Below are 15724 nucleotides of genomic sequence, written 5' to 3'. Positions count from 1 at the left end.
AACTAACATTAATACCATTAACAATCTGAGGATAGAAGCACTACCCCAAAACTGCAAATAATAGAACTTCAAAATGATTTTAGAATAAGTGTATAGAAAGTGTATTTCCTATAGCAACAACTCTCTCACTATGATATTAGGGACTACGGTCTCCTGTCAGGCCAATGTCATCCTTTCCAAAGTCAAAAGGAGAACAATACATATAGATTATTTTATACCTACAGATGTTCTTTCAGGTATAGTCTTAGTCTGTCTATCTTTCATGTCTAGTTTTATCAAGCCTTAAAACTTTATGTTATAAAATTCTTCTCCTTTAGTAGTTTCTAAAAAACAAGCAATGTAATTATGCTTACAGACTGAACACTATTCTGTCATTATATTCTCCAACATGGGGGACTTTACATTTGTTTTACATCTGCCTTACTTTTGCATTCTCAGTAGAGTTATGACTGTAATTCAGTATAACAGGTTTAAAGTAAAAGTTTCCCTATTACTCAAATGGACACCACTTGCCTCATATAAGTGAATTATGTGCTTTATCAATAAGTTCACTTGTTATTTGTAAGTTTCCTGAAGCTTGGAAATAAATAAACCTTGCCCCCACGCTCTCTGAATCACTTTATTTATTTATTTACTTATTTATGCGAGAGAGAGAGAGAGAGACAGGAAGGGAGAGAGAGGAGAAGCGTCAACTTGTAGTTGAGGCACTTCAGTTGTTCACTGATTACTTCTCATACGTTTCTTGACTGGGTACGGGGAGCGGGGGACAGGGGCGGGGAGGCGGCTCCAGCTGAGCCAGCGACTTCTGGGCTCAAGCCATCAACCATGGGATCATGTCAATGATCACACACTTAAGCTGGCGACCCCGCACTCAAGCTGGTGAGCCTGTGCCCAAACCAGTGACCTCTGGGTTTCAAACCTGGGACCTCAGCATCCCAGGTCGATGCTCTATCCCAGGGGTCGGGAACCTATGGTTTGCGTGCCAGAAGCGGCTCTTTTGATGGGCTGCATCTGGCTCGCAGACAAATCTTTAATAAAAAAAAATGTTAAAAATATAAAACATTCTCATGTATTACAATCCATTCATTTCCTACCACTCATGTTTATGGTTGCGGGTGGCTGGAGCCAATCACAGCTGCCCTCTGGGACAACACCAAATTTTTATTGGATAATGCGTAATGTACGCGGGGTCGTTGTATGGCTCTCACAGAATTACATTTTAAAATATGTGGCATTCATGGTTCTCTCAGCCAAAAAGGTTCCGACCCCTGCTCTATCCACTGCGCCACTGCCTGGTCAGGTTTATTTATTTTTTACTATTCCCATTTTAAAGATGATGACTCTGAGTCTTTGAGAGGTAACTTGCCCAGTGTCAATGTAGCTAGTTAAGGTGCTGGACTAGAATTTGAACCTTGGCCCTCAATGCTCCTAACTACTGAACTACATGGTTAAGTTAAAATATTTTTCAGTTTGAACAATTCCCTTTAATCCTACTGTTATTCGATCTGGGATTTTGTATTTAACAGTTGAGACAAAGCAGAGGAAAACACAGAACTGGTACAGGTAGCTGTACCCTGCAGTTTCAATTTATAAGTTTCCCAAATGGATCTAAGAGGGCCAAATAGGAGGATGAAGAAGAGACGAAGAAGAAAACTTTTCTTGGTCTATTTACGTTGTCCACAGAAGTTGTGTGCAGCCACGCTCGAGGTAAAACAACCCTTCTTGAATCTCTGGTTAGTGCAGCAGACAGACAAGCAAGATAAGAGTGAGTCTTTGTGAAACCATTTCCTAATGTAGCCCGGAATACAAGCTCACTGCATATTTACTGTATTTCCTAATAAAGACTGTAAATTTAATTAGTGTTTTGTGCTACAGAAATGTTTAGATATTTTCAGACAGGAGTAGACATTAGCAAGTAAAAACATCAAGCCATGAAATCTACGCTGCCATTGGAGGAGAAATAAAATATTCTCCCTTCCCCCGTGAGCACAAGGCTTGGCGAATAGATCCTACGAACTGGAGGAGTCCAAAAGCTATGGTTCCTGGCAGAACACTTTTCATTACAAAGGAGGTGGCTGCGAGTCAGATACTTACTTATCTACAAGCGTCCGTATGACTGCCAGTGTGTCCAGCACCAGCCCGTCTACATTTTGTTTCTTTCTCCTGGGCTCATGTGGTCCTCGGCCCCTCCTTGGTGGCCGAACAGGGTCCCGGGGTTGGTTCCTTGTGTCAGCAGTGGGTACTGCACTGTTCTCAGCCTGCTGCTGCTGGGTGTCGACACTATCTTCTGCTCCACTGTCATCTCGGCAGATACAGGAATTGCCCATGGCAGCAGTGGCGCCTCTAGTCCCCAGGAAGTGGGCTATGTGTTCCTCAAGAGTCAACAGCAGACCCTGGCCAAGGCTTCTGCTCGCTAAGAACACGGCCCAACCAAAGACAATCATTTAGATAGTTTTCAGTTTTTCAAGTACTGGTTTCATAATCTGGAGCTGAGACACTTGCATCCTATTTGTTTTTAGCAACTGGATGCTGAAGAAAGTTGCACAGTTGATCTCCAACATTATCAATTACAGGGAATCCTGGTCATCCAGTAGCAGTTCTAAAAGAAAAAGAGAAGGCAAAAGGAAAATGAGTCAGAGGTTCTCAGTTATTCAATTACTCAAACTTTCCTAGTTTGGTTTTGTAGACAGTAGGATTACAATGAAGAGTCTTCTTTGGTTATTTTTATGTTTCCAATACAAAGAAGTATCTCTGCATAAGAGAATCAACAATCAATAATTTCTTATTATATTATGAAGTTGATTGCTAAACCATATCCTTGTAAACCACAGGAGTTGCCATTGATTTAAAAAAAAACCATATGTGTGCTTCTATTTATACAGAATTACATTAGAAGAATGTGTACAGTTAGTTTTTCAAGGGCTCCTTTTATGGGTAAGAAAAGAACTGTCTCCTTTCTTAATTTACATATATGAGAAAACAGTGTTTCAAATAAAATATCTACAGAGGTTTGCTGTTAAAAAAGTTATGATACAATTGTAGCAGACCCATTTGATATGAAGAAAAACAAAATGATAGTTTGTACTTAAATTACATAAACAGCAGAGGTCTCCCATTGTGGCTCTTGAGAATTTACAGAAATCATACAAATAGTTACAGTTTTTCTGTTACTTAAGCAAGATTCAGTTTGAGGAACACAAATATTTATCACAAGGTTACATTTTCACAGTGATCAATTTGTTGAGCAACACATCTGCTACAAAGTTAAGTATAAGGATGCACCAATTATTTATTTATTTATTTTTTTTCTTTAAGGTGTTGTGCACTTTATTGAACTGGTCTCAAGTCAGTGTACAGGTAAGCCCTGGACACCAATTATCTTTGAAAAAACTGACCAAGCACCTTGTGTCCAGCACCATGCTGGCACTGTGCCTGGGAGAACAAGGCACAATCCCTGGCCTCCAAAAATCTGTGGATGGCCACTCTCATCCCACACAGTAGATTTATTATCACACACCTAATGATAGAACTAGCTCTTTATTAAGCTGAGAAATTTAGTTAGGTCTAGAAAGAAGTACAGATCGAGAAGCAGGAGACTGACATGGAGCTGGTAGCAAAAGTAAAACATCATGCCGAGACCTAGACACTAGGACCCACACGGACGCTAATGGACGGACACATAGGCATAGAGACTGGTGCATAGTCTCTATTCAATGTCTGGCAATTTACAATTAAATCCTCAGATACTGGGCAATGGCTCAGAAATAGATATAAATTAAATGTATAATTCGGTGGGATTAGAGCCAAAAGAAAAATTACTTCTATTATTTTGGACAGATTTGCAGCAAATTCTTTTAAACATTTTCCAAATGTAATCAGTCCTCCTGGGGGGACCTGAAGAAAAGGAGATAGATGGAGATAAAAAAATCTTTGCGTATAGATATAAAATTTAATCTAATATATGTAAGGGGGGGAAGGACAGGAGGAGAGTGGATAGGATACGTTAAGATAGGATGCAAGGAGACAGGAGAGACAGCAGACAGACATCATCTCCCTCCAGAAACCAAGAGCAATGGCTGAGCCAAGAGATACAAATGTTTGGGGTTCCCCTCCAGTCAGGCTGCCTTCAAAATTTGGAGGTTGTACTTAAAAGGATGTGACTGAAATATTGGTAAGAGCATGATGTTAGTGGCTCAGCTGGAAATAGCTTTTTTTAAATTTTTTTATTTTTTGTATTTTTCTGAAGCTGGAAACAGGGAGAAACAGTCAGACAGACTCCCGCATGTGCCCGACCAGGATCCACCCGGCACGCCCACCAGGGGCAATGCTCTGCCCACCAGGGGGCGATGCTCTGCCCCTCCGGGGCATCGCTCTGTTTCGACCAGAGCCACTCTAGCGCCTGGGGCAGAGGCCAAGGAGCCATCCCCAGCGCCCGGGCCATCTTTGCTCCAATGGAGCCTCGGCTGCGGGAGGGGAAGAGAGAGACAGAGAGGAAGGAGAAGGGGAGGGGTGGAGAAGCAGATAGGCGCTTCTCCTGTGTGCCCTGGCTGGGAATCTAACCCGGGACTTCTGCACGCCAGGCCGACGCTCTACCACTGAGCCAACCGGCCAGGGCCTGGAAATAGCTTTTTAAAAGAGAACACATTCTAAACCAGCAAAGAGTTGACGTAATATAATTGTCATTACTGCAGAAACCAGGGTATCCGATTCCCTTCAGAAGGTAGATAACAAAGAGATTTCATTGCTTAAAAAGGACAGGAGAGAGAAATCAGAAATAACTCTTTTAAAGGGTCGCTGGTACAAATTTCTATTGATCTTATCAATTATGCTGGTTTCCGAGAGACCAAAAAGCAACATTCAAGCAACAATGCTCTGGCCCTTATAAAAGTTCAGAGAAGGCACTACTGGAACAATTCAGAGGAGAGGAGGTCAAGAATCCAAGGTTTTCTGGCAGGTTTGCCACTAGGCAGTAAGTAGCCCAGCCGATATGCAGCTAGAGCACTTGCTTAAAATTCTAAAGTAGTACATTTAAAAAATTGTATTAAGTTTTTAAAGTAAAAAATGAATGCACATTCATTTTGAGACCAATATGCTGCATACATCCACAGAAAATGAAAGCCTGTTTTCTGCTCTCTTCTGAAAGATGTTCTTCATAGCCCATTCCTTTCCCAGTAACTCCCTTTAAAAGCTTCATGTGTTTACTTCCATACCTATTATTATGTACTTACAATTTGTTAAAACGGAACTAGGATGATGCCATATTGTTCTTTTATCTGCTCTTTTCCCTTAACAATACACGTTTATACTAATATAAGGCTGTAAAGAAATCCATATTCTGGCCTGACCTGTGGTGGCGCAGTGGATAAAGCTTCGACCTGGAACGCTGAGGTCGCTGGTTCAAAACCCTGGGCTTGCCTGGTCAAGGCACATATGGGAGTTGATGCTTTCTGCTCCTCCCTTCTCTCTCTCTCCTCTCTAAAATGAATAAATAAATAAAGTTTAAAAAAAAAAAGATCTTTGTTTAAAAAAAGAAAAAAAAGAAATCCATATTCTGAATTATCAGTGTTTCCTAATCAATATACTATAAAAAATCTGCGGCTAAGCCAAGTAATTCTTTGGGGATGGTAGAAGGGAGTGGCCCATAATTCCATATAAGGGAACTCGATCTGGGAATGCTTCATCTCCTGGGGAAGTGCTGTCACCCACACTGCTCTGTGGTATCAAAGTTACCAGGCAGGAGGGAATTCCACGGGCTTCTGTCAGGTTCCCGAATCTTTCCACAATCAATATGGAGGTTGGGATAGGCATGATGAGCAAACAGCAGACTGTCCAACCAGATGCATTAAACTGGGGAAGACATAACTGAGGAAGAGAGACCACTCAGGTACTAAAAATAAATGGCAATAATTTGAGCATGTCAAGGTGAAATTAAGACCCGAAGACAAAGCCTTGAAGGGGAGAAGGGGATCCTATAAAGTTACAGTTTAATGTCAACACTTGCAAAGCTATTTAGAATAATTAAGAAGAAACACTATTGGGAGTGCTTGAGAGGAGAGCAGTGAGTTAAAAGGTTTGTTTGGAGGCTTTGGGGGAGGCGGCAAGGGGGAGGTCAAGGGGAACACTGGGTGGGGGGGAGACATATTCAGCGGGACACTTGAATCTATGTTAACACAATAAATTAAAATCAATAAAAATTTAAAAAGAAAGGTTTGGATCTCAAATTTTTAAACTTTATTCTATCCAAAAATGTTTTGCTAAGGCTTATGTGAACTGAATGTGGAATAATTAACCTATGTACATTTCCATTTAGTGCAGTTTCAAAATAAACGGGAGATATCCAATATATACATACAGGCATATTTAAAAATCTGACTAAATCTGGCGGTGAGATGACAAAAATTAAGTGGGTTATTTTTTCCCTACTTCCAAACTAAACTCAAGTGTAGCCTGAGCCAATTTCTTCCAAGTCATTTTCCTTGAATAACCCAGAAAATGATGTCAACTACAAAATTTGTCAGAGAAGGAAAATGGGTAAAAAAAAAAGTTTTCAAATATTTTAAAACCAAAGACTTTCTTTTTTAAGAACCAGCTGTAAGGACCTGGTATAAAGAAGAGATTAATTAGGTGGGGGAAGCCGTGAGGCACTTTGAAGGTAAGCCTATAAAACACAGAAAGAACAAGAGCTGTTGAATTTCCAAAATGAGCGTACAGAGTAATTGTGAGGGTTAGAGCCGAAAGCAGGGTGCATATTGCCTGACCTGTGGTGGCGCAGTGGATAAAGCGTCAACCTGGAAACGCTGAGGTTGCCGGTTCAAAACCCTGGGCTTGCCTGGTCAAGGCACATATGGGAGTTGATGCTTCCTGCTCCTCCCCCCTTCTCTCTCTCTCTCTCTCTCTCTCTCTCTTTCTCTCTCTCTCCCCTCTCTATAATGAATAAATAAAAAAAAAAAAATCTTTTAGAAAGCAGGGTGCATAAATAAAAGTGTATGATCTTTCAGATTTATTCAGCACAAAAAAATGTATAGCTCTTCATCTGAAAATCGTCACTCCTGATACCTTTCTTTCTTTTCTTTTTAAAAATTTATTTATTGATTTTAGCAAGAGAGGAAGGGAGAGGGAAAGAGAGAAAGAGGGAGGGGGAGCGGGGGAGGAAGACGGGGAGAGAGAATGAGAGAAGATTATCCACCTGCTCCTGTTTGTGCCCTGACTGGGGACAAAACTGGCAACCTCTGTGCTTCAGGACAAAGCTCTAACCAACTGAGCTATCAGGCCAAGGCTTTTTTTTTTTTTTTTTTTTCAATTTAGAAACTGACACTTTTCTTAGAGAACAAATTGTGAATTCTTTAAAGCAAAAGACTGGGTAATGGAGTTAAACAATTATACTTTCGATACTTTTGTTTTATCTTATTCCAAAGTCATCATGTGGCCCTTAAAGTGTTTCAAGGACCATTGTTTTAAGACAGTAACACTCAGCCTGCGGATCTTGTACAGGATGCCAGAGGCCACCTACAACACTACATAGGGGCGTTGCCATCAGCAAGACTGGGCACAGGTCCCAGCCTTGCAATATTCACAGCTATGCATTCTAATGACCCTGACTCTAGACACACTTTAAACAGGGAGATAGACAGTAATAGTTCCTACACCTCACAATACTACCGTGAGGAGTAAATCAAATATGCCTGTAAAACACATGGCACAGTGCCTAATACTTAAACTGGATCCACAAATGTAAAATGTTATAAAATGGGCACTTAGATATTCAGAGGTAACAAGATAACCTGGGAGGTGAGGACTCTTGAGTAAGATTGGAATGAAGAGCACTAAGACAACTAAACAACTTATCTTTCCTAGAACTCATCTACCCTGTGCTGAATAATCTTCACTTATCTATATGTTTAGACCAAGAACTTTGGAAGAGTTTGCAGCTTAATCATCCCAAACATGATGAGCATTAGAATCCCCTAGGTACTTCTTCAAGTGCAAATTCCTGGTTCCACTCCAAATAGCCAGAATCAGAGTTTCTAGGATGTGGTCCAAGCAAGTGTTTTCTTAAAAGCTCCCCAGGTGATTCCGACGGTGGCCAGGTCTAGACATCAGTGTGCTACACAGAACCTAACAAAGAAGCTGGCACAGCAGACAACCTACTACCGACAATGAAGGGACAAACTGAAACACTAATGCGTGAGTCCTCTAGGGTCAAAAAAGTTAATCCTCCTTTCCAGGAAAATAAATTGCGACCAAGTTTGGAGTGGGAAGTCCAAATACCCATTAGAATAGTTACATCCCATCCATTAGTAATTATGTACAGTGCATATCAACACAACAAATAAAACAGCTCCCTCATTTCCCACCAAATCTACTGTATGAAGCATTATAATGAACCTAGATGCTCTTGGGTAATGCCATCCAAGGGCTGACAGATTAACTGGAAGAGAAAATGAGTAAGATTAGAGATTATGTAAATCTGTAATACACACTTCGCTTTAACTTTGAAGACTATTTAGCACTAAAGAGTCAGTCAAGTCAATTTTGAGACCAAAGATGAGCTAGTCGTAAAATTTAAAAATACACAACTATTAAATCTGTGGCTATGCAATCATCAACTGACGAGGTCATTATTGATGGTATTAATGATAATGATATCATTGGATGCCATTGCTTAGTAGAAAGACTTCTCACCATCTAAATGGTAATGCTTTTTAAATTAGTACACTGTTCATAGCCATTTTTCTGCAAGAGCATAATTATAATCAACACTTCCTTTTTGAATCTATTTCTCTGAAGATTGGTATTATTAATTTTAATTCTTTTTTTGAAAAGAAAGTCAAGACTATTCCTTCCATTTCTATACCATTTATGACTTATTAGATTTTTTTATGTTATATGTATTTTTTAAAGCTGCTCTGAGAGGAGAAAACTCAAACTTGGGCTCTCAGTAAGTTCTGTGTTAAATCAATGAGGGCTGGTACTCAAAACATGGACCTCTACCATCATAAACAGCTCACCACAAGAGACATCCGGCCAACTGGTCTAATCCTCTCTAACAAATGGTCCAGGAATCAATGATTCATCTCTTCAAATATTTGCTTGCATTCAATCATAATACAGCTCAGTGACATTAAGAACATTTTATTTTTTCTGAAAATGACTTCAGAATTATGCTGCCAAGAAAGGAGAGGCTGGTTAAATGGATGACCATAAGAAGAAAAACCACACTTTGGGCATGAAATTACTGTTGCTGTCCTCTTCTCCCTATCCTTCCCAAACTTTGTTACAGGATACATCATTTTTTCCAATCTACTTCTCACTCCTCAAGGTTAAATTATGCACATAAAAAGTAACAATATATAACACACTGAAAATTTTAATGATTTTTCTCTCATTAGAAAATGTTTTGGGCCTGACCTGTGGTGGCGCAGTGGATAAAGCGTCAACCTGGAAATGCTGAGGTTGCCGGTTCGAAACCCTGGGCTTGCCTGGTCAAGGCACATATGGGTGTTGATGCTTCCAGCTCCTCCCCACCTTCTCTCTCTCCTCTCTCTCTCCCTCGCTGTGTGTCTCTCTCCCTCCCTTTCTCTCTCCTCTCTAAAATGAATAAATAAAACTAAAAACAAAACAAAACAGAAAATGTTTTGGATTTTTTCCTAAGACAGTATTGTAAGTGATAGCTCCTCACATTATGTTTACTATCCCCTCATTTTATTTATTTTTTATTTTTTACAGAGACAGAGAGAGAGTCAGAGAGAGGGATAGACAGGGACAGACAGACAGGAATGGAGAGAGATGAGAAGCATCAATCATTAGTTTTTCGTTGCACGTTGCAACACCTTAATTGTTCATTGATTGCTTTCTCATATGTGCCTTGACCGCGGGCCTTCAGCAGACCGAGTAACCCCTTGCTCAAGCCAGCGACCTTGGGCTCAAGCTGGTGAGCTTTTGCTCAAACCAGATGAGCCTGCATTCAAACTGGCGACCTCGGGGTCTCGAACCTGGGTCTTCCGCATCCCAGTCCTACACTCTATCCACTGCGCCACCGCCTGGTCAGGCTACTATCCCCTCATTTTATTATGAAAGATTTCACGCACACAGCAAAGCTGAATTTTACAGTGAACACCTACATACCTACCACCTGGATTCTACCATTAACATTTTACTATAGCTGTTTATCACATATCTACCCATCTCTACCCAACATCAATCCATCAAACTTTTTTAATGCATTTCAAAGCAAATTGCAGGCATCAGTATACTTCTCTCTAAAGAATTCAGCATACACGTCACTAACTGGACTTCAATATATTTTTTAGAGGTTAGATTTACATTTAATGAAATGTACAAGTGTTATACCTATATGTGCAAAATATTGTCAAATGGCTTTACCTGTATAACTCAAACCCTGAAGACAGAGAACCTTATCCAGAAATATATTTGCTTTTATTTTTATTTATTTTTTATTTTTTTTTCTTTCTTTTTTTATTTTTATTTCTCTATATTTGCTTTTGAAATATATAGTGCAAGACACCCCCAAAGACCGTAATTTTCTTACTGAAGATTGTGTTTAAATGAGAAAAACTTGTGAGTCAACATGATTTTTGGGTAGTATGATAAATAGATAAGAAAAGTTTATTATATATCAAGAGTTCACTTTCTAGTTGAAACAGAAACCACCTAGACATTTAAACAAGAGTATTTTTGTCTCAAGATGCTAAAGCATCTGGTATTGGGGGCATAGGGGGACTGTGGAATTTCTGCTGGGAACTTTTCCTCCAAAAGAAGCAGCAACTCTGATTTTTTTTTTCTTTTTTTTTGGTAACCACAAAGGGATTCTGATATTTTTACATGTCACCTAGGTGTGCAAAACTGTCTATCTGCAGTAACACTGGCCACTTGAGGTTTAAGTCATACAGGGTACAATTATTCCCTAAATTATAGCCTTTTAGTTGTCTAGAGAAAGCACTAGATGATTCTGACACTTCTCTTACGCACTTAGCTTAGTTTAAGAAAGTACATCTTTGCCTGATTGGTGGTGACACAGCATATGGAGTGTCAACCTGGAACGCCAGGCACTGAGCGCAGATGAAAACACGATCCCTCTAAATGGTGATGAAAGGAGACTCAACTTCAGGTGGTGAACACAAAATACAATATACAGAGGATACATTATAGAATTGTACCCCTGAAACCTATGCAATTTTATTAACCAATGTCACCCGAATACATTCAATAAAAATAAAATTAAAAAGAAAAAGGTTTCTTATGCCCCGGGCACAGAGATGAAGGGCAGCAATCGACAACACATGGAGTGCCCTGGCATAATCCACGCCAGGGAAACTTATGGGTACAGTGTGGTCAGGTCCACTAGGAGAAGGCCTGGCATTCCCTCCTTTTTCTAGTGGAAAAGAAACTTAGTAACATCAGGTATTTCTGTACAAGCAAGTTTTTAGGTGATTACATATCAGCATTAGCAAAGGGGGTATGAAGGGTTTATATTTGCACTGCAACACATACATGTCTTATTATAAGCCAAAATATTGTTGGTACAAATATGTGGACCACAGTGAAAGGTTAACCAAAAGCCCATAAATTAAATTGATAAGGAAGCTATAGTAATTCTAATGAAAAAAAACAAACAAAAACCACAAGAGGAAGCACAATGGAAAATAAGCACCCTTTCCTGATGACTGCAGGAATCCCCATTCTGCACATGACTCATAAGACGCTTTGGCACTGGTGCCAAGTTTCCCAGGGCAGATTTCCTGAGAGAAAAAGGTGTTAGACAACAGTAAATGCTAATGTGCTAGTTTTGGTTTATGAATACCACATTTTAGTAATCCTTAACAATTCACTTGGTGGGTTATGAGTAAGTAGCCCTTAGACAAAGGTAGGTATGAATACCTGTGAATGGAAAAAAAGAAGCCCTGCACTTCGCACACAGTGGGGCAGGGTAGGAGTCAGACTTCGGGACTCAGTGTATCAAGGGAGCACACAAGAGGAAATCTAATTCTTCAGAAGGGAGGGGGTAAGAAGAGCTAACATTGAAACATTAAACTATGAGGTAATACAAAATAAAAAGGCCAAGTAAGGGATTTCAAACCTTCTATTTGAAGTGTATTTAACCCATGAAATTATGCCTGGAAATTATAATTTCAAGCAATAAGAAAGCTACGAGCAGGGTTCTTAACACACTTAAGGAGTGCATCAATTCTTTGCTATTTCAAATGCATTCTTAGTTTTCAAAAGCTCAAAAAGGGGAATATTCTCTAAGAGCTCACTACAATTTGTAAGATTAACTTTACCTTATTTAGCCTTGTATAGATCACAGTTATCTACAGTTAAATATGCTTTTACATATTTAACCAGTAAGCATTCCCTTTTGGAATGGACACTAAGAGTAAAACATAACAAATATGTATTTTTTTTTATTATCAGAAAGATTAGCAAGTAAACTGTTTCCAAGGCTGAATCAGTGAATAGATAAACCAAAGGGAAATTAAATAGTTTTTCTTTTATACTCCTAAAGTTGAAAGTCTCCTTCGAAAGGCTATGGCACAAGTTTTGGCATTCACTACTTTCTGATTTTCCTGTTTTTCAATTTTCTAATTTGGATATGGGGGGAGGAACTATGCAACCTCAATGTAAATGCCTTGAAAATGTCAAGTATTTGAAAGAAGCTAAATGAATAGTTTACTACCCTCAAATAACTCTTTTGAAATAGATCACTGGTTCCACTGCGGCTCCCATCTGCGGTGCAGCCCTGTGGCCGTCACACGGCTGTCACATCCTACTACACAGAGATCCCATCACAAAACAGAAAACCTCCAATCTGAAGTCCTGTAATAGTGATTGCCATCCTCAAGAATTCCTAATAATTTCTCGAACTATATAGCTATTAGAGTATCAAAGAGAGTTGTATTTTAAAGGATGCAAAGTGACATCTCATTTCATTATAACAAATTAGTTCATTATTAGGGAAAGCACAGGCAATTCTTGAGTTGAAATAAACTCACAGGCAAAGCTTATGAGTCGAAATAAACTGTTGTAAATGCACTTCAAGAACACACAATAATTTTTTTGTTATTCTCTTGCCAAAACATACTTCAGAGTTGTTGTTTCCCCAGAATAGCAAACTATTATACAAAATGTTAAGTTTTTATTTCCCCTTGATCCTTAGCCAATTTACTAAGTGAAAAGTTATTTCGCTGACAAAGCAGAGAAAGTTGACATAGAATATGCTGGAATACTTCCTATAATCAATAATTTAAAAATAATCACGGAGTACAGAAATAATAAAGGGTTTGTGAACACAACAAAAAGGCAGGTCACAGAAAGACATTAAGCAATAGGTCAGGACAACATGTATCCTGGAAAATCAGAAAAGTCACAAAATCACCATAGTGATTATTTTTAAAAGACCCATAAAATAAAAGATTAGAAAAAAAAGGAAACACAAATCAGCTTTTTGTTAAAAAATAAATAAATAACAAACTTCAAAATCATAAATTACTTAGTATTTGGAAAAGCAGCTCTAACAAATGCCAGTAAAACATCAGGAAATTGTCATACCTGGACCCAAGTATCTTATAACCTCATAGAGGATGCGACAAAGTAAGATGTCATCCCAGGAAATGCAAACTGCAGAAATGGTGAAAAATAAAGAAAACCACTGTGGAAGAAGAATTTAAAAGCAATTGCTAATCTATAGTTTGGGACTATTACAAGAAGGTATAATATTCATGGAGAAAAAAAAGCAGGTCTCATTTACAAAGTCACAACTGAGGAAGAAAGATATTCACTACCTGTAGACATCCAAAGGGGCCATAAATATATACATGTACAAAAGGGGAGGTAGTTTATATTATTGAGATAAAATTACTTGGAGGAAAATTTCAGCTGTCAGGGAAAAACTTCCTGAAGGAAAAGATTATATAGTGTTACCTCCCGCCAGCAACATCAGAATGTCAAAGTACTGTAAATTAAAACTCTGAGAGTAAAAACTGGAGATCTCACCCCCTCCCTTCTACGCAGGGGTTGAAACCACAGGTTTAGGTTATAATATGACCTAAACAGCTGTGAAAATGGAAGCTTTCAGTCTAGTATGGCTCTCAGCACTGCAAAGATGATCAACAACTACTGTGTTAACACTAACCCCTCACATTTACACACTGTTTCACAGTTTAGAAAGTATCTTCACTTTTATTCCTCAACAGCAACCCATTTGGAGGTAGAATCACAGTACTTTCACACAACCTGTAGTTCCTAGAGTACTTTCCACACTGCGTTATTTTACAGGAGAGACCCAAGTTGGTTAAATCACTTGTCTAAGGACAAGCAGATGGTAGGCGAAGTGCTGGGACAATTACTGGACTTGACTCAAGTGAATTAATAGACACTTTCAGCCCAAGTTCAAAGTACAACACTCCAAGGAGACCAACCTCATTCAGAAATGACAGAACAGCGGTCTCAGTGGACCATCTTCGCTGTGATCTTCCTTCGCAAAGACAGGGAAACTGAGGCAGCCCTGAGGCGCAACAGTCTGATCTCAGAGTCACGCAGGGAGTGTTGGCGGAATGGGCTTCCCCCACCCCATCTGCACTAAGCCCAGAAGCAGCCGAATTCTGTGTTCAAGACCCCGGGTCGGTCTCCAGAGAGCCCGGGCTTGCCATTCTTGCAACCCTCTCGCTATTCCTCACCGGGGCTTTCCTATGGACAGGGGTCTCTTCTTCCCAGAACCTCCCAGAAACCCCGTCTCCCCCAGGCCTGCACCCAGGTTTCACGTCGGGCCTCCGGAGTACGGGAATCCGCTAGCTCTGGCTCCCCACTCCGAGCCCCTCTCTGAGGCATCTCTGCATCCCGAGGCATTTCTATGTCTCCCGGGGGAATGTCCGCTTCCCACCCGTGCTACCTAAACCTCAAACTCCACAAAAGGAAGCCCTCCCAAAGCGTCCTCCCATCGCCCCTTCCGCCCCGAATCCCCCCGAGAGCACTCCTAAATATCGGGAGCCCCCCAGGAGCCACCTGCCTCTCACCTGGGCCCCTTTAGCCGCGGCCTTCGCAGAAGGGCGACCCCGAGAACCTCCTCCGGGCAAGCACCCCCTTAGCGGGGAACACCCTCTTCCAGGAACCTCTTCAGGCGCCTTCTGCGCCGGCCTTCGTGGAGAACCTCCGGGCTGCTTCCCGGGCTTTGCCCAACGCCACCCCTCTCGGGTCCCTTCCCGGTGCCTCCCCGGGTCCAAGTCCGGTCTCCCCGCAGCAGACTCGGGGGGCTGTCCCCTCCCTCACCGACGTTCCCTGCCCTCGGACTTCCCCCCACTCCTCGTCCCCAGGGGCTGCCCGGAGCACGGCGGCTGGGCTGCGGCACTGACTTTCTCCAGCTCCTGGGTCCACTCGAGTAAGGGAGAGGCAGTGGCGGCGCGATTCCTTTGTGACAGGTCCGAGAGAGCGGTAAAGATGGACGCGAGGCCACGGCGCTGCCATTACGCGCTGGGGCCCACCCCCGCTTCGCACCGCCCCGGCCCTCCTTCAGTCCCCCTAGGACACGCCCCTTCCTCGGTGGCAAGCCCTCTCTCCCCGACAACCAATCATTCTTCCGGAATAGTGTCACGTGATATCACGGCCCGGCCCGCCCTCCAGGAGTGAGCTGGCCAATCCCCTAGCTGAGCTGTAAATGGCCCAATCAAGTATCTCCTGCCAGCTGTTTGGGCACCGGATTTCCATCGGACTC

The 15724-nt window shown here is 41.1% G+C and overlaps 1 protein-coding gene across 8 annotated transcripts in view; it reads right to left on the bottom strand.

Annotated features, from left to right (window-relative positions):
* Positions 1-15510, bottom strand: part of RSPRY1 (ring finger and SPRY domain containing 1) — a 41703-nt gene extending 26193 nt beyond the window's left edge. Inside the window, exons 1-4 of one of the 8 annotated variants that reach the window (XM_066349051.1) lie at positions 15030-15510; positions 13567-13635; positions 5346-5475; positions 2095-2599 (exon numbers count right to left, since the gene is read on the bottom strand). In XM_066349051.1, the coding sequence (XP_066205148.1) occupies positions 2095-2444 (350 nt within the window). In that variant the 5' untranslated portion in view covers positions 2445-2599; positions 5346-5475; positions 13567-13635; positions 15030-15510. The remainder of the gene's footprint in view (positions 1-2094; positions 2600-5345; positions 5476-13566; positions 13636-15029) is intronic. The other 7 variants (XM_066349054.1, XM_066349056.1, XM_066349050.1 and 4 more) reach the window with 7 other exon arrangements.
* Positions 15511-15724: the final 214 nt, after the last annotated feature.

This window comes from Saccopteryx leptura, chromosome 9 (genome assembly GCF_036850995.1).
Source record: "Saccopteryx leptura isolate mSacLep1 chromosome 9, mSacLep1_pri_phased_curated, whole genome shotgun sequence".
Classification (NCBI taxonomy): Eukaryota; Metazoa; Chordata; class Mammalia; order Chiroptera; family Emballonuridae; genus Saccopteryx; species Saccopteryx leptura.
This window is presented reverse-complemented; position numbering and strand designations above follow the sequence as displayed.